Source organism: Pelecanus crispus, chromosome 5 (genome assembly GCF_030463565.1).
Source record: "Pelecanus crispus isolate bPelCri1 chromosome 5, bPelCri1.pri, whole genome shotgun sequence".
In the NCBI taxonomy this organism is placed as follows: domain Eukaryota; kingdom Metazoa; phylum Chordata; class Aves; order Pelecaniformes; family Pelecanidae; genus Pelecanus; species Pelecanus crispus.
In genome coordinates, this window is record NC_134647.1 from 28,393,411 (window position 1) to 28,417,339 (window position 23,929).

Here is a 23,929-nt window from a genome sequence, read left to right on the forward strand (position 1 = left end):
GGTATTTGGAAAGCTCTCCCCTGTACCTTTGCTTTCCATGTACAAGCAGCAGCATGACCCTGATCACTGTCAGACCAGACGAGCAGTCAGTAAGACAGTGACGAGCTGCTGTTCTTTAAATATTTTCTTTTTTAACTTTGCCTGGTCTATACTCGGGAGTGCACCAGACGGATATTTTGCTTTGCTTTGGGTACAGGGCAGTTGGTGGACCCTAATGACTCTCCTTGGTTTATGCATGTTACAGATCAGGAAAAGAAGGCCTACACCAGCATCGCTCGTCATCATGAACGAACATGTGCCCCCAGGTAAGTGCCAACATACCTTCTAAACCATTGAACTTGTATCTACAGGATTGTCTGCAAATTGGTTTTATTAACTACATGGTTTTAAAAATCCAGCATTAATTTCATAGCACTACATATCAAATCATGGATCTTAGAACAGTTTGGAATAAACCCCATGAATGCGTGTAATTCTTGGCCTCTAGATAATGTCAGTAATTTCAGGATTTTATCCTCCATGTAAATCTTTTGTTGTCGGTACATGGAGAATATGATCCTGATTCAGCACTTCCATCCACAAACCTTTTCTTTCCCTGGGTGGATACTTTGGAGATCCATGAAGTCCTAGTCTTCGTTTTCTGATCTCTAGAGATACCAGGGTGGCTCCAGGGCTAATTCAACAAAGTTAATTGCTTCTGCAAGACAGGTTGTTTTCTAGTTTTGTGATGAAACTTGTGATGTCTATTTTCATTATTCCCTTTCAACTGTGAATACATTATCTTCATCCAAGACTCCTCCCAGAAGATTTTCTGTGGGATGGGACAATTTGAGGTTGCACCATACTTTGTCACATAAACGTGAGTTCAGAAAGACTCTTTAATCAGCTCTTTAGGGACTACTATAAGTGAAAAAGCTCAGCAAAAATGGATTGCAAGAAAAAGTCCTCAGGACATAATCCATTTGAAACACTTTTTATATACTTATAAAACTACTTTATATAAAACTTTTCTTTCATATAGTGCTCTGCAGCATTTTTTTCCTGCCTTATCTCTTCATCACCTGAACCTTTTTTTAAAAGCCGTTCAGGCTTTTTCTCACTGATGTGTCTCTTAGGTCCTTACTGTATGCACTGGCACCTCAGTAAAACAAAACCATCTTAGCTTTATTAGGATCTCCACTTACTGCACTGTGCTGAGGGTCTCCACTTCTGATTAACATCACCAGAAGCTGAAGTTCCTCAGAAAGAGCAGAAAGAAGCATTTAGAGAGCCCTGCTGTTGGGGTTGAGATCATTGTAGCACAGCACACGCATTAGGGAGGCTCAAGCATGACATACGGCTAAGGTTATATTCTTTTGACACTGAGAGTGACCCATGAGTTTGCTGTGGGCCTAACACCAGTCCCAGTTTGGAGAGTAGCTTTCTGGTCTGAATTCCAGGCAGTTCAGCTCTCAGTAACAGTGCAGGAAAGATCTGCTTTAGACCGACTTCCCTTACCTTAATGGGATCTACAGTGTCTGTGTTGCTAGGACTTAATTTAAAGCAAATTCACCTTGACTGTTAATCTATTTTGCAATTCACTTTGTACACTTTGTACCATCATATTTCCTTTTATAAACAGATACTTGGTACAGTACCAAAACAAAACCAAACAGAGAATGAGAACTCTTTTTAATTTACAGGAAATTTTACTGTAAACAGTGGTGCATGTCTGTTATCTCCTTTCCTGCAATGTTCATAATAAATCTTTAAATAAATCATTTTTATTATGAGTCAGGGTTGCTGCAAGTATCAGTCAACTTTCATGTGAGCCCAAGAGCTTGTATATTCACCTTCTTCACTTATTTATATTTATTCTTTAAGATATTATCCCTTCTTACTAGGTACTGGGAACTAATATCAATGAAAGTATTCTTGGTTAAGCTATAATCTTGTCTTGTTTTTTAATTTTCCATAAATCAGAAAAAAAAAAACCCAAAACTTTAAAAGCACCTTCGTTTTCCTGCACCTCACCATGTGGTTTATGCATGAGCATGCACGAGCATATTTCCATATGTTATGCTGGACCTGGGCAAGTGTTTTGAATGGAGTGTGTGCATGTAGCCGTGTAAACCTGCTGAATACGAGGACTGCAAAGCCAAATTGGAAAGGTAGACAATAGCTTAACAATGGAAGTATAAATAGTAAAAATTACTTATGGGCTTAATCTTGCAAGATGCTGTGCAGTTTCTGAAATTATTGTATACCTTCAACTTTCAGAGAAGTCAGTTAGTCCTAGGGGCTCTTGACACCTTGCTGATTAAACCTCAAATGCTGGTCTCTTACTGGATTTTGAATAGAATTTGATGGGACGCTGAATAATGGTTTGTCTCCAAAAATGTTAAATTCACCACTGTACATGTTTAAAGTGAATAAGGTAATAATATTAAAGGTGCAAAATTGAAACTCCAGCAAAGTGCTTTAGAAGCATGATTCCCGAGGTCAGTGGGGAAACTGAGCAGCAGTGAGTGATACTGTCAAAGCCACTGATTAAATTAGAGCTGAGCTACACCAGAATCCTGTCTCCTGAATTTTACCCACTGGAGTACTCCAATTCCCTCATTAGGAGCAAACAGCTAGTGAATGCTATGCTTCCAAGGGTTTGAAATGTATGTCCTAATGCAATTCAAAATGTTTGGATGCCCCTGCAAAGTTTACTCGAATTATCTAAACTTCTTTTATTTTGAAAAAGAAGGACAAGCATTTTCTAAGAATCAGACTTTTCTATAGCCTTCTGTTGCAGCTGCTTCTGATTGCAGCAGGAAAAAAAGCAGCATTTTTGTGGTATTTTGGTGTTCTGGACGCAGACCCATCTGGAAACCAGAAGGCAGTAAAATGTGTTTGGTCACTTCAGAACTTTATAATAAATTCAGTTTGAGTTGTGCTGTACAAAGACCTAAAATAGCTGTTTTCTTCTAAGTTGTCTCATCCATCCCTGAAGTCTACTACTGCTTTGACAGGAATCTGTCTTCACTGATTTAAGTCAGGTCCATTGTGCTATAAAGTGAAGATAGAATATCTACTAAGGCTAAGTCATTTTAAACTGATGACAGCTACTTGAAAACTGTAAGAAGAGTCTGCTTGGCTTCCTTGCTTCCAGGGAGACAGTAAGGGCTAAACCACACTAAATGATTTAAAGACAGGTGGTAGATGTGACTGCAGGAGCTAGTATCCAGCCTTTAGTATCATTGACTGCTGCATTTTCTCCTGTACACTCTGGCTGGCATCATATATAAGTGCAATCAAAGTCAACAGAAGAGAAATTTGAATTCCAGCAGCAGCAATGATTGCAGTAGACAATATGGGCTTGCGAAGCAACGTAGCAGTGAATAAACCCTTAACTCTTTCTGTAAGTGCACTGTAAAGTACTCTGTGATGGGTTATGTCACATCTGAGCAGAGAAGCTAGCACTAGAAAGTTGAGACTCCAGTTACAAAGTTACTTAACTGTGGTGCTTCAGTTGCCATCAATGGAGTTATATTTTGTGAGCATCTGATGTTTGATTTCATAGTATCTAATCAGTTTTAGTTTTATTTGAAACTGTACTATACCCTTTATATCTGTGAAAGCAAAACCAAATGGTAGTGGACAGAACTACAAAAATGTGCAGCATTTCATCCTGTGCACGATGCCAGTATGGGTTACTGGGGTAACCCACTTGTATCCTGCTATAGCCACAGTTGCTCCATGTCTGTACTTTAAAAAATGAACATAAGCATATGCTTAGTTTTAAAGATACATTTAATGATTAAGCTGCACAAGAGCTTAATGCAAAAATTGCTAAAGCTCTCCTGCTTCCTCTTTCTCTCGCAATATCATTGGAGCCACCAGAAACTGAAAATCACCATTCCCTGAAAGCAATCTTTTCTGCACTGTCATAATATACTCACAACCTCCTGTCTCCTTACCATGCTTAGCAGAATATATATGAAAATCAGTTCTTATAATCTGAAATAAAAGTCTGACCATGCTTTAAACTAGCAGAATTTCATACTGTGACGGCTCAAGAAAAAGCTGGTGGCAATGTAGAGAAGTGACGGGTGAGGGAAGAAAACATGTCAGACCGCAACTCAGGTTTAATGCCATTAGGGCTTGCTTTGATCAGAAAACAATGCCAACGTTCCTGTACAGCCTGGCTTTGTCACAGAGCCAACACAACATCAAACTGTCTGGATGGCAAAGGCTGTTAACTTGTATCAAGGTGTTCGGTCTTCTTGAAGCATTAGAATATGGGTAAACGTTAGGATAAACTTCTGCATTTCTGAACTTTCTGTGTATTTGCTGATTCCAAGTCTCCTTTCTGCTCAGTTGCCTGTTTTGGCTTCCTTGCTCGTAATGTAAATATTACTCAGTGTTTGGAAATAACAAAAACATAGCAATGTGTTTTGATAACTCTTCTCCAGAGCTGCCTTTTTGGGTTTTGCAAATCTGATGTCAAGGCAGAAAGAGTGTATTATTGCTGCAAAAGCAATATAAAACATATATGCCAAGTACAACTCAGTACATCTGAGTTTTCTGGAGGCTGGAAAGCATAACTTGATGATAAGCAAGCTGTACCTGTCTCAAGACAAGGCACATGCTTGCAGCTTGCCTTTGTATTAGCAGTTTTTCTGTCTTGTTCCCAACTGATTTTCCATTGTCCAGAGAGGGATTCATGCCTTTCAGTTTACTGCCACTTCCTCAGAGGTCTGGTGAGATGCCTCAGGAGCAGCCTCAATATTTAGTGCAATAGCAAACAACACAGCCAGTGGGTGGTGGGAGGAAAAGCTGTCCTTTAACCTGTGGCAATCCCATGACAACCCAAAGTAGATTAGGTTTTTCATGCTAAATTGGTTCTAGACACTCCCAGACTTTCCCCGCACAATAAATCTCATTACCACATATAGATGTGCTTTTCTGATAATGCAAACTATACCAGTGCCACATCCTTGAGGGGATAAATGTGATATGCTTTACCCAACATTAATGTTTGTGACTAATATTTGTTAGATTATGCTTCTAGGTGAATCAGAATCATGGAATGGTTTGGGTTGGAAGGGACCTTAAAGATCACCTAGTTCCAACCCCCCTGCCATGACCAGGGACACCTTCCACTAGACCAGGTTGCTCAAAGCCCCATCCAACCCAGCCTTGAACACTTCCAGGGATAGGGGAACGAATGTGTTTGGTTTACATCTAATGGCCACATTTTTTTGTCCCAAGGCAAAATAAACTATAATCAAAAAACACCTACGAGGTAGAAGGCAGCTGTTTCTGGGCATTGTCAAGCAGTCCTGCTTCCTTGGGCAAAAAACTTCCTTGGGCAAAAGTCTCACTGAAACTTGAAGCAGCAGAGAACTCTTGGTCTCACAGTTCATGAAAAATGATATGTTTTTCAAAAGGTTGAGATTCTGGTAGGACATACTGCTTACTTTGGTTCAGGAAATAAAAAGTGAGTAAGCCAAATAGCAGCTGTTTTCAATTGCAAATTTAGGCTTCTAATGTGGTAATAAAGCATTCAGAAAAGCAGTACATTAATAAAAGCTGTCATTAACTGTATATTTTTTTTGGTCAAACTAGTTGGCCTTTCATATGCTCAATGTGGATACCATTTAAGTGTGCTGTCTGGTTTTATTTCAGTCTAGAAGTCCATGGAGGTATGGCAATAAGCAATGAAAAGGATTTGTGTCCCCTCCCACCACAGGACCGATACAGCTCAGTGTACATTATCAATGGCACCAGGATGCTCAGGGATCAGGCACTCTTGGTCAGGGCAGTGAGGACCTTCGTGTTCTTTAGGCCTGTGCTGGAAAGGACTATCTGACACAGTGAAACAATAAAATATATAAAACAAACATTGTGCAAGACCTGACAGGTGATAGAGATTCCAGAACAGAGTTGAAAACATCTATGCTTGAAAATATTCTGCCGTTTGCAGACTAATGTGTGACTGCAAACATTCAGTGGCAAACTACATCCCTTTTTCTTACCTATATATACTATGCTTGGGTGTTCTTTTGTTCAGGTTACTTTGAATTTACTCTGCAGTTCAGGCTCACAGAAGCCCCTGGGACAAGCCACAGTGTAAGTTCCTCACACATATGCAGTGTGAGTAAAGTTTCTATGATCTGACCCTTGAAAATAAAAAGAAACGTTCAGGGACTTAAAAAAAAAAAAAAAAGAAGAAAACAAGAAAAAAGTCAGGAAACTGTGTTTGAGCTGTTTTTAATGCAGTCCAGAAGTGACAGCTCACAGGTTCCAAACAGAAGCAATGAATTTTAAAAAAACCCAAAAGCTTTCCTTAGCATCTTTCATGAAAATGCTCCGTTTTCATGAGAGGGTGACGATTTTATATGCCATTGTCATCACCTGCCAAAAGAGCTGTCATGCTCCCTGCAGCACGGTAAAGTCAGCAAGCTGGAGGACTAGGCTTGAGTTGGTTGGGATGCACTGTGCACTGCTGTGCCTACACGGAAGGTTATCACCAAAACAGCCAGATGCATTTTTGCTATTCTTTGAGGTCATGAACATATTAGTTCACAAACAGAAACATTCCATGGGACATTTTAGTCATTATGTAAAACACATAGTCAGAAACAGTAGGAAACATACTATTTCATATAGTGCCCAAGTAGAGTCTGGACTCTTTAGCCAGTAAGAAACACTTTAACAAGGAGAAGGGTCTGAAAACTACTCAGAGAAAGTCAAAATAAAAAGGTGTTGTGCATGTTCTGGTCAAAATTAACTTATTTTACCTCATTCTTCATGTTTATTTTTATCCATGCTTCCTTCATTTCCAGGGTTTAATGATGCTTGCATAGGTACATTTCATGTGACACATAGCGTGTATGAACTTGGTTGCTTCTACTGACTATGGTCTAGTTGCCTGAAGTGAGTAAATTTAGTCAAAACAAGACAAACAGTCCCTCTTGTTCACTGAAGCCTGTCCTCCCTCTACGAGAAGGGGCAGTGTGGGATGCAAACATAGCCTGAGAAAGCTCTTGTCTGTGGAAAGGCCTGACCCAGGCCTGCAGACTGGAAATAGAGGTTGGATATTCACAACCAGGACTCAGATTTCTGGCCTAGATTGGAGAAATGGTGCAGCTGAGAGGCCATGAAGAAAAAAAAAATGTTTACTTGCTCCCAGTTTGGGTGGAATTACATTTATCCATTTATCTCATTCCAGTCTTAAATCCCCAACAGGTGAATTGACGTACTTTTTTATTTATCAGTGCAGCTAAACCCCTAATGTGTACCGTGACATTACTTGTTCCTCCTGCTTCCTGCCTCCTGTTGGTTTTGTGTTGGAAGGGTCAACGTCCGTGGAACTATCTGAAAATGTAGGAGGTATTTTTAGAGTTGAACCTTGTACTCTTCATCAGTTTTCCTCGTTCCTTATGCAAAAGCACCATAGAAACAGCCTTCTTCCACCCCAGTAGATTATTTGCAAATAATTTTTAATATATATGGCTTCATGTTACAGATCTCCAGTTGCTTGATTATTCAGCATCAGGACTGATAAGCTTTCAGACTTTACCTCTGTTATCACCTTCATGCATCCAAACATGACAAAGAGGTGTGCCTTGGGTAGAGAATAGAAATGTGCACAACTACCTATCCCGGTGAGGAAGCTAGTTGGACAGCTTCTAACTTTATTGCATTCATAAGGCTTAATATTTTGCTAGAGGAACTCTAACTGTAGCAAATACTTATACACGTCATACAGTTTGTTTTGGTGAGAATTCTGAATAGATGGTGAGTTTTTCTATTTTTAAAAAATGCCTAGGTGTAATTAACTACATCATATAGTCAAAGTACTTAAGCTATGTTTCGTACAGCTACATGAATATACAATTTTGGGGGTTGGTGGCCTTAAAAAAAAAAGTTCGGCTCAAAATAGGTCCAGTTTACCCTGGAGCAAATATTCTGGTTATATTTTGAGTGGGTTTTTTTTTAATGGTAAAACATTTTAGAGACAATTTGAAATTAAGTCCATTTAAACATCATAAGACAAAATGTTTTGAATAAGAATGTCGAATTAGTTTGTTTTGAGATTCTGTTTAAATTATACTTCAATAATGTGATAATACTGATTTTTTTTTTTTTTTAACATCAGGTGAAATCCATTAATAAATGTTTCAGCCTTGCTGAGGGGAGAAAAAAACAGCATAGGGTTTGTCTGACCTCTACTATTTAGTGCTTAATGCAGCACTCATTTACCATGGTGACGTGTGCGGAATAAATAGATAATGCAGACAGATGAGAGAGAATCCAGCTTTTAGCACTAACCTCATTATGTTCAGAATATTGGGAAGGGGTTGCACTTAAAGCATCAATCAAGATAGCTCCATTTATTAAGCTTTCAGAGGCAAAATTTAACTCTTTATATGGAGTAACGGAAATTAAAGCTTTACTTCAAAATACACCTAAAGTGGGAATTTAATGAATCTGGACTGAAAGCTAACAGAGACTCTAAACAAAATGAAGCTATAAATCATGAAAGTTTTTGACAACTGCACAAGGCTGGACTGTGGAAATCCAGAGAGAGTGCAGGGAGGTGTCGAGCTTAGTGTTGCTTTCCTGTGAGTCTGAGCTGTGGAAATGAGATCAGCTGGACCAGCCAAGTCTCTTTGTACAGTAATCAAAGCAGTTCTAGGGTAGAATTAAACTATATGTCTATTGGATGGAGCTCTGTTTTCCTCTTCTCCCCCTCAAAACCCTATTCAAGTGTCTGTATTTAAAATCATCACTTCTAATATTTTTCTTAAATGGCTTTACTAGGGCATTGAGAGAATATCATAGTAGCAGAACGAAGCATAGTTACCTGCTCGCTCTTCATTTGTGTTTTCCCTGGGATAGCTGAGATGCAGACGTACCACAGAGAATTAATGTCTTGGTGTTACTCATCTTGTGGAACCAAACCACATTTACATAGTTAGCAGTGCTAAGTAGATGAATGTGCATTTTAAAGGCAGCGTTTTTCACTAGAGGCCATGTCCTTCATTCTGATGAGACAAGTAGAGAAGAGTCACAGCAGGCAGAACATGAGCTTGAGCAAGGCAGATGGAAAGTTCAATAAAGCAGTGAGCTCTATTGCATCCTACAGTACTGCTTATCCTGGTACCCAGGCATCCCATAGCCTAAACATTTCAGCACTGAGCCCCCACCACTGAGAAAAGAGAAATGCTTGTGGTGTTAACATTCCCTTCAAGTCTTTCTGATGTTCCCTGCCATAGCTGTTCTCAGACAGTGGCAGAAAGCAAGAAGTTCTGGTTGAACCTTTCCTGCTCTTTCTTTGACCACCACCAAACAGTAGCATCTCTGGGATCGGCCACCATGTAGCTGCAGCACTTGCTCCACCTTCTCCCTGTTATATTAGGATCCACAGGACAGCTACAGAGTCAGGGAGCAATTTAACCTACAAGCCCAGCTGGTCTGAATGCAACGTGTTTGTATCACTAAGGGCAATTTTATAACCTTTTCTCTTTGAAGTGGAATTGTACTGATGAACTAGAAAGTGATTGGGGGATAGGGGAGAAAAAAGAATTTTCCCTTTAAAGAATTGTGATCCGGAAGATTTTTTTGATCCAGATCAACATTAGGTTTTTACTGTCTGTTTTTGAGATACAGTAAGTAGACAGCAGGGCTGTAATTGTTTAGAAATGTCCTTTCAAGCCTCCTAAAATGCTGAGGCTAGTCTGTGACTTAGGCTTTAACGCATACAGCATATCCCATAGGAGGGTGTGGAACAGCTCATTCCATGGGAATCACAGCGAGGTGCTTCTGATTGTGACAGTACAGGTGGAGATGTAGAAAACAAAACGCAGGGTCCCCTCTGTCTCTAGTATGTAGTGAGGTTAGTAGAAATTCTGAAAAATGCCTTTGGAAATTACAGCTGACCTCGTCTGAGTTAACAATGATTGCCCTGTCTTTTCCATCCCACCTAGTAGTGCTGGTGGTGAGAATGAGATTATGGAACCTTGTTTTGCTGACTCTTTGAAAGCTTAGAAAATCAAGCAATGAATTTACAGAAGTGGTATTTGCATCTTCGTTTTGTAAAAAGGGCCATAAATGCCAAGAAGTACTATTGTTAGTGGCTCACTTGATTCATGCATAGGATGATACATGTATGTGAGGAGCTTTATGCATGTGCATTCTAGTCACAAGCAAGCCGTGAGCAGTTGGCCGGGACTAGCTTTACAACACATTCTTACTGAAATCCTTGCGGTATTATTCCAAAAGGAAGGAAACTGCAAAGGCAGCAATAATAATCACTGGCTAAGGAAGAGTTTTATTGGGTTTTATTTGTTTTCTTCTCCCCTGGCCAATGTCACTTTCCAGAATGTACAATACACAACTGTTCAGCTACGATATTTTTTTAAATGGCTTTATGAGCTATAGCATGCTAAGAAATTTTTGACTTTTTTAGCTTTGGTTGCTGCTGCTGGTTTTTATTTTAGAGCTTAAAATACTCCTGCAGCTCACAACAAGGAACTGCTCACAGTGATAGCTATTGCAGCTGTAACTCCAATACAAAGATTGCGATCTGTGGGTCAATTCTGAGCCGTTTTCCATTACTATTGATTCCTGCATATGAAGCTATTAGGATATAGTTTAAATGTATATCAGGGGATCAGCTAGTATTATATTTCTGGTAACCATGGATTTTTCTTCATGATCTTTGCCTCAGTTGTATTTAGATCTTCAACCTCTTCAGTATGTCATTTGAACATAGACTGAACATAAAGCAAGCAAGCAGCTGGAAAGTAACACATTACTAATACTATTCAATATTGCTGATGAATTCACAAGTCTGGGTAACTCTTTTCAAGGTGCTTAGCTTCCTTCTGTATTTGAAAATGCTTAATGAACATGTTAAGTCTTTTCGCAAGCTAATACATTCTTATGACTGTTTGAGTCAATAGACAAAGTAATTGCAAGCTATTTGGGAAGTTTTTGTGTAAGTGCTTTGGTAATATTTGGTAAACCAGTAGCCATTATTTGCAAATATTTAGTAGTCTGGCAGCATGTTTTGCTTGGGCACATTCATTTCAGAGGCATGCTTCTGCTCTTTGAACCTGTTTCTCTGAGTATTTGCTGGCAGCCCCTCAACAGCTGTGCCCCTCCTCTAACCTCTCAAAAGCTGTCTTTGTCTTCACTGCCCTCCTATTTCCTTTGTGCAAGTCTTTTCTTTCACTGTCAGGTTTCAGGCCAGGTGAGGTTATGCTGAGAGTGTGGAAACTTCCCTTAGTCCCTGCAGCAAAGCTGTAATCTTTATTGGCATCTGCTTTTGTGTCAGAATAGAACCCTGTGTCAATGTAACCTTACAATAAGGTGAGTTCTCCTTCTACACAGATGGACAAACTTTGAGACACCACATTGCGCTTTAGGCCTATTTTCCAGTCCTTGTCCTTTGCCTTGTTCCATATCTCTGTGAAAGTCTATTTTTCCAAGGTCTTCTTGAAGTTCAGTTTGGCCTTCCAGCACTGCGTGGGACACCCAGAAAGCTGGCTGTCAGGTTCCACTTCTGGCTCACGCCATCTGAAAGAGAAATTTGAATCATCCTAAATAGATGTGCATAAAAGAGAGTCATATGTATATCATCATGTATCTTTTAAGTCTTACTTTGCACATTTTGAGACTTGAGTTTACCATCAACCTTCCCAATAGGCCAAGGATTTTAAATTTCACATCACTGATCACAGCAGTTTTCTTCAGTTTGTCTCACTTACATTTACTTAGTTGAATGAATTAATCTGGATTTTCAAAGATACAGTGAATATTAATGTGACTGTCATTACTTAGTTTAGATAATAAGAGTTCTGACTAAGAAGCCAGTTTACGTATGGCTGAAGTTCCTTCCCGGTTGCACTAACTCTAGAACTAGTTCATTAAATGAGGAAGTAGTTTGCCTTTTTTTTTTCCTAGGATAAAATCTTGACTTTTAAGTCAATGGCAAAACTTCCTGTTGCTTATGGCCTAATAAATTCAGCAGTAAAATAATTTTCCATCTCTCACTTCCCTCAAAAATTCTGTTTTGCCTGATTCGCTTTGCTGATGCAGACCATAGATTTGCCAGAGTATCTGCACTGAGCAGCCCTCCACATGTGTTGAACTCCTGTGCTGGACTCCTCTGGTCTGGAGCATTGCTCAGCAACCCATAACGCCCTGCTGAGGCGCGTGCTGACGGAACTCCTCTTTGCGGAGGGTCGGAGTGTAACAGGCAGCGCCGATTTGTGATTAAGTTTAACTTTGTTGTGCTGGAAACAGAAAGCAGTACTTTGCTGTTAACTAAATGGTATTCTTTTGGAATGAGTGAGCTCTGAAGCAACGTAGAGGCAGACCCTGACCTGAAGCTTCTGCACACAGTGACACCCTGTGGTCTTGCCAGAGGTTTCTTCCAGCTCTGATGCTGTAAGTCCACACTGGTCAGCTGCAAATTATATGAAAAGTTTATTTCAGAGTCATTCTTGGTAATCTTGTAAGAGATTTATATTGGGTCCAGAAAATGGACCCAATCTGGGAGATCAAAAGAAAAAAAAGACTTTTGCTTACCTCCTCCTTGTTCCTCTTATTTAGTCAGTTGTTCTTTGAAAGCCATCTCCGTTTCCTTCAGCAAAGAGGAGTTTGTGCTGCTTAGAAAGCAACTAGAAGAAAGCAGCTTCAAGCCTAGCATTGTTTATCTTGTGATTTAAAGTCAATCTTTACATTAGTTATCCAAACAAAATGTTTATTTCAAGCTTATTTCTCCCTGGGTTGATTACTCTCTCCGAGCAGACCTGCTAAGTCTGTAATTGTCCCCATATGATGGATGAGGGACTTCATGCCAGGAAGCTCTGCTCCATGCTCCTTGCTCACCTGACCCTCTCATGGAGCAGGGCTACGGAACAGAGACTCTTGTGCTATGAGGAAAAGAAACTTCTGCATGGAAGGATTTTTTCATGATGGGTTTTTCCACAAAGCCTGTTTCGTGTTCTGTCATTCAAAGCTAGGACAGTATCAGAAAGATCCTTACAGAGCTGGCAGCAGCTGGAAGACCACAGAGTCAGGCAGAAGTGTAACTCCAAGAAGGCAGACAGAACAACTCAGTCCTTATTAATAAGAAGGGAGAAAAAAAAAAAGAATTAAATTTGAATTCGCTTCCAATGTATATTTCGAGAAGTTGTGCTTGATTTATGGGACTTATTTAGAATTTGTTTTATATTTATATTTAACAGGTATTGTGGGGAGGGAGAATGAAAAGTTGAAAACCAAATGCTTAAGAGAGGTGTGATTTTTTGTACTTGTTGTAATAATTCATGACTGCTCTGCGGTTAAGGCTGCAGACCTGATTCATCACTGTTGTATTCTAGTTTAATGCCAGTGAAACTAGACTGATTTCCATGAGTCTGGTATGAAACTGGAATAACAAGATGGTGAATCAGGCATTATAATTCCCTTCTGAGATTCATGTGATGTAAACAAATACATTTAGATTCACATTTGAGGTTTGTAATGTCTCCAGTAAACCAGATTATGATCTCAGAATGTATGTTTTAAAGAAATTTTGATCTGTGTAATTTATGAAAGGTGGTTTTATTTCATATTCTTATGGCTGTGCAGTTGAAAGTTGGCCCTTGGATACTGTCTGTATGATGTTCAGAGATATAGATGCTGTTTGGATCAGATGTTGTTATGCGTGTTGGGAGGAAAAGGATGATCATTCTTTTCATTTAGAGGTTGACTTTGAGCACCATTAAGAAGGATTTGGTCTAACAAAGGAGATTGCTGCCCCTACTTTCAGTACTAGTAATGGCTACTCGAATATTGATGGTGGGAAATACAGAGCTATGTAAATATAAATGGGGCAATTTACCTGGAAAGAAAATTTTAAATGTCCAAACAGCTGATTCATCTGGCCTGTGGCATTTTACTGCACTACAAAGGGCTGGTTACAGCGAAGAGCTAGTTTGGAAAAGCTACTGTACGATCGTCTCTGAGCCAGTGACGAGAGGTCTCTTGATGACGGTGCTGTCAGGGTAACATGGGATCTTTCCCATGCTACATACCTTAACCGCAAACCCCTGATAGAATAAGCATGCAAATGCTTGTGTATATAGCAAATTCCTCTCTCCCCTATGTTTTTTTAATATTTCCTATACAAATCTTGTTATTAGTGTTCCCTAAAGGGCCAGGCAGTAATTTAGATGCCGATTAGTGTGTGAGATGCAGCAGAACTGCAATGTACGCACTCTCTTGTCAGCACTTGACTGAAGAGGGGAGCAGACCCTCCAGCTACATTTATCGCAGCAGCTGGGATACTGGAGTTTAATGAGGTGCTTTTGCAATGTGAAGATTTTCAGAAACATATACTCACGCCAGGAGGGCTTACTAGGATATTTTTTTGTAATTAAAAGTAATTATGTCTATACCCATAGTCAAGTTTTCATTGATAGATACAAGCAAATAAAAACCAGCAAGCAAAAGTCAAACAATTAACTACATAAGCATTTTCTATGTTTGCTTTTTTGGCCTTTTTTCCATTTCTTACCTCAGTGGTTTAGCAAAAAGCCATGAGATGCTAGCTGATCTGGCATTGTGTAGTTAGAACTCTGGCAAAAGCAGAGCATGAAATGTTTTTTCATCTCACTTTGTCTTCTGGAGGAAAGGAAAAGTAGTTTTGATAGCAGAAAAAATAAAATAGCATTATGCCACTCAATTTCTGAATCAGATTTCAATGAGCTGGTTTTACAACTATCCATGACAAACACAAATGGTGGTCATCAAACACCAGTGAGACAAGCTGGTAGATTTAAAATTATCCTTATTTTACTAATAAAGACATCAAAATGTGAAATGACTGAAACCAAATTTTCAGAAAATGTCACGTTTGCCTGCCAATAAGTGGCAGGAGAATAAAGAATTATTTCGAAAATGATCCGTTTCTTTTCTTAGTTCCTAAAATTGTGTGGGTTGTACATTTAACTTTTGAAACAGGTGATCTGCCTTGTTGCACAATTAGCACACAGTAAGACTGGGAGCAGAGCTCGGCTGCCCACTGCCCAAGCACACAAGCATCCCCTGACCCTGCAGCAGGTGGAGAGAGCTGCCCTCCTCTTCATCACAGGAGATGGTTAAGTGGAGCCAAAGCCAGGAAAATTGTTTTCCTTTTCCAGCTGTATGCCATCATTGATCATATTGATCAGAAGTCAGCAATCGGTTAATTTCTTTCACTTTTTTTGGAGAGAGAAAGCTTTGCTCATAAACATAGTGCTGTTTGGCCATGGAGACATTTCATCAAAACTAATGAAATGAAACAGGCTGAACTATTTCATAGCAGTAGCATCATCCGATTTCTGTCTCTAGTTTGGGGTGTCCTGCACTAAAGTTTGTATGTGAAAGACTGGATCCACGCTTCTGTTCATCTACTTTGGTCTCTCCAGTGGCGCTGCTTAAACAAGGGTGGGGGCAGGACTGTAAGGAGGCTCCAGACTGACCATGACATTGTATCTTTAAAGTGTCTCTTCAGGCTCATTTCTTTCAGATTCAAACTGTTCTTGTTTAAATCATTCTTTAACTAAAACCTGTTATAGGCATGTGACTCATGGGCTATTTCCACTATCTGAGGAATTGAAGGGTATTGTGTTTATTATTTTTAAGGGAAAATTTAGACACTATGACAAAACCTAACCAAATCCAAAGCCCTATCAGCCCCCTGTGATTTTTATCTGAAACTTCTCAGCTTTGTTTTCCCAAGGAAAATTCCAAGCTTCCTACATGAAGCTTTCTCCATCAATTATACCAGCCTTTTACTCAGTTCTTTTGTGTAAAAGCCGGCCTCTCTGACCTGTCCTGTTCCTCCAGTGCCTGACTGAAACCTCACAGAAAAGGCTTTTATTTGCTCTTGTCAAGGGGAAAGAAAGCAGCGTACTTAGCTGGATGAGATAAGCCTTTGCCAGACGACTCCACTGCAGAGCCCATGGGTGATATCAGAGGCCAAGTCTTTTAAAATAGGTCACCTCTTGCCCCACATAGGTGCTCCAAGTGCATTAACATTATCCGGTGGGAGAGAGTGGCAGATGAATTTAGATCTTACTCTAATATGACCATAAAGCTTCCCCCAGCATGGTCATGCCATTTGCACAACAGTGGAGATTGACAGGAAAAGCAATCAGCAACATCAAGCGGTTGTCATCCTGGCTATTAGCAGCCTCCTTCCACTCGGTTCATTTCTGACCTCATATGATGACACCTTTGGGGTAGCTCGGCTTATTGTCAGCTTGGCTGGGTGGCTGTGCTAATAAGCATTCAAAAGCTATGCTAACAAGAGCATGTGGGAGACAAATTCCACGGTGTTTCTTCCTCCATATTTCAGCAATATAGCCAGGCCAAATCTTGCAGGTTTCCCTGTGAGTGGGTGAGACGTTTCCCTGGGTGAAGACTAAAGCTTAGAGCTCTGAGAAAATGCTGAAATGGGCTCTGTGCAGGTAATGGACTTTCAGAAGTGTCCCTCCTTAAAAATAAGGCTTCATTTGAGAAAGTCTCTGTACATATCTGCACTGATGGAAGTATCCTTTAGACTGAACCTTTCATTGATGAACATGGACCATTTCTCTTCCTGAGGACACTGACTAAGGCCTGAAACCCTGTTTATTTTGTCAAGTGCTACTCCAGTCTACATGAGGTAAGGGTCACACTAGCTTCAGACATTCCCCAGCACAGGGGAAAGTCCTCAACTGCTTTTTCCTCAGCATAGATGTAAAAAACCTCTAAACAAAGCTGCAATCTTATTTTTACATATGTTGACTTTCCAGTAACTTGGATATGTACAAATCTGTTCTCAGCTCTTCATATGATTTCTATTATACCACTTTAAAACAAAACCACAAAAACTGTCAAGAAATGACTTGAGTAATTAGAGTCCTGTTCACTAATTAGAGCAGCCAAGAGTAAGTTAAATTGGAAAAAAGCCATATGTTGAGATTCGGATTATAATACAGCTGTATTGTGTTCTGTGAGCAATGTTATGGTCTGTGAGGGAGGAAAATGGAGCATCATTAAAAAGTCGTCTTCCCTCCCGGCCCCAAAAAGAGAGCAAACCTGTAGGGAGAATCTATCTACTGAGAGCTTGGCTTTTGTTTCATAAGAGAGAAATGGTTAATTACTTGAATTCACATTGTCCATGATATAATTGCCTAGTTATAAACATGATAAGGAGATTTTTCATTCTGCGTAACTATGATTTTTTTGTGAGCAGAATCCTGTCTGCACAGTAATCAATGAGAACTAAAGGAAGCTGAGAAACCAGGGATTTCATTCTCTCCCATGAATCAAGTGATATCACAGTCTGATATTTGTGATTTTTTTTCCGACCCCTCTCAAGAGGAATTTATGCTCAAAGAGTTCAGTAAAGAAATTCAGCTTATAATTGTCAATGGATTTGAGAGGGATTTAAGGGTGGGAAATGTGTGGCTGGTTTGACTTCTGTAGGTGGATATGTCTGATTTGCAGTAGCTAACTGATGATGTTCTTTCTTACCTTGTACCTTCCACTCTCATTGTAAATTCTGTTGCCACAGAGATTTTCTGTGTGGAATCTCTTGATGCCAGAACCGACCTGTTGTAGTGAGAGCATTGATTCCTACACACATTGACTCTCACAAGGACACTTTCTTAGTCAGACTGTCATAAGAACATGCTTTCACTGATTTATTTACACTGCTTTCAAAGCATTATTTCCAGTTACACTGGAAAAACACTATTTATCCAAGGAAGAATGTTCACACAATTATTAATGTAATTCTTCAGTTAGACCAAGATGGCTATAAGTATTTCCCCAGGCAGAGAGCTCTTGACTGAGCTCCAGCCCACACTGCACTCCAGCTCTGCTCTCTGTCACCAAGTTCCCTCTTTTACTTCTGTTACAACCCCACTGTCCCTGTCTCTCATTACTACCTCAGCTGCACACAAGCTCTTCTATCTTTCTTCCATGTCTGCCTTGTCTTTCATCTTTTCCTCCTCCTCTACAGAAAGGGGTTTTGTTTATTTTCTGCTCTCTGCCTCGGTCTATGACACTGAGGGATCTCAGCTTCCCTCATTCCCATTCCTTGTCACCTCTCCTTAAAAATCTGTACTCTCCATTGAGCCTTATCCACCAAAATGCGTGTCAAAAATAAGCGTGCAATCATCTTTCTGTCCTCAAAAATAAATGCATGTCTAAATGTACCATTGACCAAACTGCATCTCCAACCAGCTCTACCTTTCCCTTCATCTCATGACTGTCTTGAAACACTTCATGTCTGCTGCCTCAAGTCTGTCTCTTTTGCTTCTTTAGGTTGATTTCCGATCTCTGTTTACTGGATTTGAAAAACTGTTTCTTTTTGTGATTTTCTAAGTCATTCTTACATTTACATGTTGTCTGATGCTATTCATTGGCGCTATTTGCCCTGTGGATATGAATGATTTCTCTAACTCCATACAGGGCCAGTTCTCGTTCCCAAACTTGCCTGTCATATAAGGGCTGCTCGGTGAAAGGACAGGCTGGGAACTTTCCAATTCTGGTAGGTTTAATGCCACCCCACTAAGAACATTAAATGTGCAAGCCCAAACGGTTAGAGTTGTACACATCCTTAGGAACAAGACCCGAAACCCAACAAAGCTGCTGATTGCAGTTTTTGTTCCTTATGCAAGCCTCAGCTTGGATTTACAATACATATTTTCAATCTGGGCAAGTTTAGAGTTTCAGGAAGGAATGGGACATAACTTACTTTTCATTGTTCTCTGCTGAAAGTTCCTGATTTATTCAAATTTCAGCCTCCAAACTAAATCCAGGGTCCTGAGCTAAAAAAAAATCCAAAGTTGAATCATAGAAGTCCGTCTCTATTTGGTATATGACTAATAAGAAAGATTGCAAGCGCATAGATAATCACCCGTTTAGCCAGCCTAACTTCATACCCCAAAGTGCTTTACAAAGGCAAATAGACACTGCTCTACTTAAATAGGCACTGCTATACTTATATACAGGTAGGAAAGGCAAGGAAGAGATTAGTCACCTTATCAAAGTTCATACAAATGTCAATGGCAGGAACTGGCCTCCTGATTGTCCTGTCTAATTCTGTATCTGTGAGACCACGCTTTAGTAAACAGCACTGTTTTCAACTACACTTTTTAACCTCAAGTATAAGTAATTTGAATGTCTTTCATATAAAGGTAGTGAGAAATATATATATTGAAAAATCCATTAAGTCAATTAATGTTTGCAAGATGCACAGATAGAATGGTAAAGAATGCAATAGAAAATGCAATCCATCTGCTTGGACTGGCTCGTCCCCTCACACAGAGCACACCACAAGCAGCCAATATCTAGAGAATAAGATAGATAAAGTGATATTGCCTAGACCTAATTTTTCCCTTAGACATACATTTACAGATCTGCCACACCTCAGTGGAAATTGCACAGTGATATCTGCAAGTGGAAAATTTTAGAAGGGGCGTTGGTACAGTGAGAGATTGATGTCTCTGTTTTTAATGGCATTTTATTTTAGAGCTCCAGACTATTGTGCATCAAAGATCCTACATGATCTGCATCAAATATTTGGGAAGTCATCATCAGAAGACATACACTTTCTGGCCATTAACCACATCAAGGCGACAGCAGAAAAGTAGTTTATTCTCATGCAAAAACTGGTTAAGTGCAATGGTTAGGAAGATCCTTGACCCTCCTCTGCTTCAAACAATTTTACTTAGCTGTTCAGACAGGTTCTCAGAGACACTTATTTTCATTAGAAATCTCTAGTATTGACCATTTCTGCCATGCCTGTAGTCCAAAGCAAATTAAGGCAACAAAAGTAAGCAGTTCCAGGAAAAAATTCAGTCCAGTAATGTCATGAAACTTTTAAGCTAAAAGATTAGTCTTTGTTCAGCTTTGGTTTGTTAATTTTACATACTACTGTTACGTGCTCTTCAGTACCAGTATTGGTATATTAATAACTTAACTGAGATGAGGTTCTTATTATTATCTGAGTCCAGTAGAGCCCTTCATGAGTTTGCTGCACACTGTTTGGCAACCAAGCCTTTTCTGACCATAGAAGAAAGTGCAGTCCCTGGGCAGAGCAGCCACGTATCCCCACAGCCACCGGTGAGCGCAGAGCCCTGCTGCAAGCCTGGCGGAAGGACCTGCTGCTGAAGGAATTCCATCACTTACTGTTAATTCACAGATAAAAAATGGGAGTTAAATGCTTTAGGTATAGCACTTGTGTCTAAATGCTAATCAGGGCCTCTGGTTTTCTGAGGCACACAGAAAAAGAAGCTGTAAATCAGAAGTGTAGTTTCTTACGTACAATAGTGCAGGGTTCAGGGCAGAGTCGCAAGGGTTAGCACTGAGAAACGCTTTTGTACTAACTTTTCTCTTTCTATATCTTTTCCTCCTCTAGAAAAAGATGAGAAGAGAACAAACATCTCACAGGCAGAGGTAAGTGATTTTTTTTTTTTTTTTAAAGTTTTTGTTGTTAAAATACTTCTATTGTTAAAACGCCTTTGAAACTCACTGATTCATGTTGGTTAATGTTTTTATTTACATTGTCATGCCATCTACAGTAACACAGCCTTTTAAGAACCATCACTTCCAAACCAGGGCTGTGTAAAGCTGTGTTGCATTGCAGCTCTGCCAGCTCTCCCTTCTCCCTGTAGCAGGGAACTGGGAAAAGCAAGTTTCCTCTCTGCCTTCCTGCCATGCCCTGGCAAATTGTAGTAAATCTGGCCCAAGGTGACCCTGCCAGGTCACCTCATCCAGCATTGTTTTGGATCTGCAGATCACTGCTGTTCTACAAAAGCACTGCAAACTCCCCTCTCCTCTTTCTATCATTTGCCAAGCCCGCAGCAGGCAGCACATTGATGTTGTTTGCACAAGAGTTAAATGTTGGCTCCTCTGATCTCATTTTCTAACCTCCCCTTGCGTAGCTCCTGCAATTCCTTGATCTCTTTCTCCTTCATCCATTGCTCAGAGAAGCAGGCAGCACTTTAAATAGCATTGGGAGGTATTGATTGGTTCAAATTTGGACTCAGATACAGACTTATAAAGATTTACTGGGGCGAGGATCAACAACCTATCCCACAGTGTTTATAAATAGCTTTCTCTTTCAAAAGAAGACAATATTTTATTTATAAATGTTATCGTTCCATCCATTGTGATAAGGAAAGGTAATAGGATTGGCCATACTTGTGTGAAAGTGGTTTTCTTCAGAGCTGTCTCAAATGTTGCTTGAAGAAGTAGATCTGATTAAAATGCAGACTATATACCAGTCAAAGTACTCAGGGAAAGAGGCATTTTTAGCAAATAATTGGGGAAAGCCAACATTGTTATGACCAAATACAACTAGAAATTGATTAGATGAGAAAAAACAAAGCTTGCCTACACACTTTTTTAGCCTTTTTCTTAGGAATGTGATATGGTCCTTATGTTTTCAAAAGCCAGCTATGTGTGTGACCTTTATTATCCTTTGTATATGGACATATTTCATGTTGGTATAATATGGACACCAATTTGACTGCTTTCATTTTGCAAAAGTTGCTCTGCTTTAGCACTGGAATGTATTCCAGTTAGTTTTTGCTAACTATACATTGGTATAATTATACTACTATTACTCTATGTGTAATTTTACTACCATTACATTGGCATAATTTATCTTTTGTGCATAGATGTGATTTTGGGGCCATAAAAGTTTAACTGTGTCTAAGTATATCACTTAAATCAGGCCCAGTTAAAGGCTGAGTGATTGGTTGCTGAAATTATTATTTTAGGAGTAATAGAACACACTGAAGAAGTGCAGGGGGAGGGATCTTCCATTTATTATGTAAAAATTTATATATTAATAATTTCAGTACTACGTTACCTATACATATAATCATCATTCATTACACTGTAATTAACTGGAATATTAGTTAATGTATGTCTTGCAACTCTTTTAATATATGTAAACATTTATTTGTCTTATGAGAATCAGTTACATAGACTGTTAAAAGCACAGGCTACCTTAATTTTATGCTTAACAATATTTTTTTAGTGTGAAGGGGAATCTTCAGTAGTATTGAGTTTTGGTTTGCCTGGGAGCCATAAAGGCTTTCCATAAAACACATGTTTTTCTATCTAATCTTAGTTTTCCCTGTGTTCATGAAAGCCTGGGAGCTGGCATCAGATTTATACAAGATAATTTTCTTAGAAACTTCACAAATTGGTGTGTGTATGCTCTGAAAGCAGCTGCGGGACAAGGCCTGGAGCTGTCATGAACAGAAAACTCTCCCCGTGCCCGTCTCTCACTGCCTCTCTCTGTGTTTTGTCCCTCCCCAGTCCCAGAGTGCCTCTCCCAAGCAAAGGAAGCAGAGCGTCTTCACCCCGCCTGCCCTCAAAGGTACTGTGCAGGTACTGTCTCTGCCCTGGCAGGGCACGCTCCCCTTGCACCGCTGTGGCTTTGTGTCTCCTCTTGCAGAGGAAACACTGGGGCGCAAGCAATGGCTCTCTGCCCGTGAGCAGCACAGCTGTGAAAGGTTCATGCTTAGCCATCGCTGTTTTCACACTTTGAAGCGACTATCTGGCATGGACCGTCTGCCTGATACCGACCATCTATTTATCCTCACCACAGAATCTTGCAGCAGTGGCAATTTTTTTTTTTTTTTTTAAAAATCTTCTTTTTTTGCAAAGCCTCAATACTTTTATTCATTTGAGATAACAGATAATTCCATCCCAAACATTGAAGAGAACTCCTAGAATACATACATTTTAGCAGTGCTGGCTCCATACAGCTCTCTGTTTCTTATTTAAATCACTCCCGTATGTTCTGCCTCCTTTTCCAGGCAGCTGTGAAAAGGAGAATAGCCAAAGTTGTGGGCTGGGTATCTGATCATAGGAAGTGTGAAGCCTTTCTTGTGAAGACAAGGGGAAATGAGAAATCTTGGTAAATGTTTAAAAGCTTACACGCTTTTCAGGAATGAGTGTAAAAGCAGTTGGAATATTAGCTGGGATTGGAACAGCTACATTTAGGCCTTGTTTCTCAAATGACTCTGAACAGAGTTTGACTTGACCATGCTTGCAGTGAAGCAAGATCTACAGTGATTCACCAGAACTTCAGCCTGACACTTGTCAGTGCAGGATCATTTTCAGACTGCAGACCAAAGGCTATTGTGCCAGATGTCTCTTGATAGATAATGAAGAGCCTCAATTTCCATTCCTTCTGCTTAACACAATTTACTACCTGGCAAAAAAGGTAAGGTATCTGATTTGCTGTATGAAATACTGCTGCTGTTGTTAGGTGATTTACCACATCAGCCAGTTCCACATATCTCATTCTGTAGCTTCAGTTCTTTAGTACTTGTCTCAGCAACAATTAAAACATCAGTCAGGTGCCACACAAGACTTACTATCTGTTTGTCAAAAGGGGCTAAAGTTTGTGTACTGGATATTAGAAATAATATTATTACAGTTAATTATACTAATTTGTGGAAGGAAGAAGCTTTGCATGGGTAGCAATAATACCTATTCATCTCACTGCTGTCTTATTTTACTGTACAAACCTAAACTAAATACCGTGCAAATGAAGCACTCTGTGAAACAGGTCCTTATATCTCCTCTCAAGGACTGCAGCCTACTCAGTGTTACCTTTAACACCCTGCCGAGACCTGGGGAAGTGCCTGGCATAGTTTGCTTCTACATCAACTTAATTCCCAGGGAACAATAGGAAAGTAGGAGAGTGATTCAAGATAGATCACATCTAACCTGAAATATCTTGTAAATGGAACAAAGCAAAGCACAAAATGCCTCTCCTCAGCAGGGTAACACCCTAAGCTACATAGTATTCCCAGATACACAGGTGGACACCTGGAAGCTGATAACCCTTCCTGTAAACAGGCTGGATTGCTCCAGTTTTACCATACTGTAACTG

The 23,929-nt window shown here is 39.8% G+C and overlaps 1 protein-coding gene across 1 annotated transcript in view; it reads left to right on the forward strand.

Moving 5' to 3' along the window:
- PPP1R1C (protein phosphatase 1 regulatory inhibitor subunit 1C) overlaps window positions 1–23,929 on the forward strand; it is a 57,139-nt gene that overhangs the window by 2,123 nt on the left and 31,087 nt on the right. The window contains exons 2-4 of the mRNA XM_075711433.1: window positions 197–305; window positions 20,429–20,466; window positions 22,342–22,402. Of these exons, the coding sequence (XP_075567548.1) occupies window positions 197–305; window positions 20,429–20,466; window positions 22,342–22,402 (208 nt within the window). The remainder of the gene's footprint in view (window positions 1–196; window positions 306–20,428; window positions 20,467–22,341; window positions 22,403–23,929) is intronic.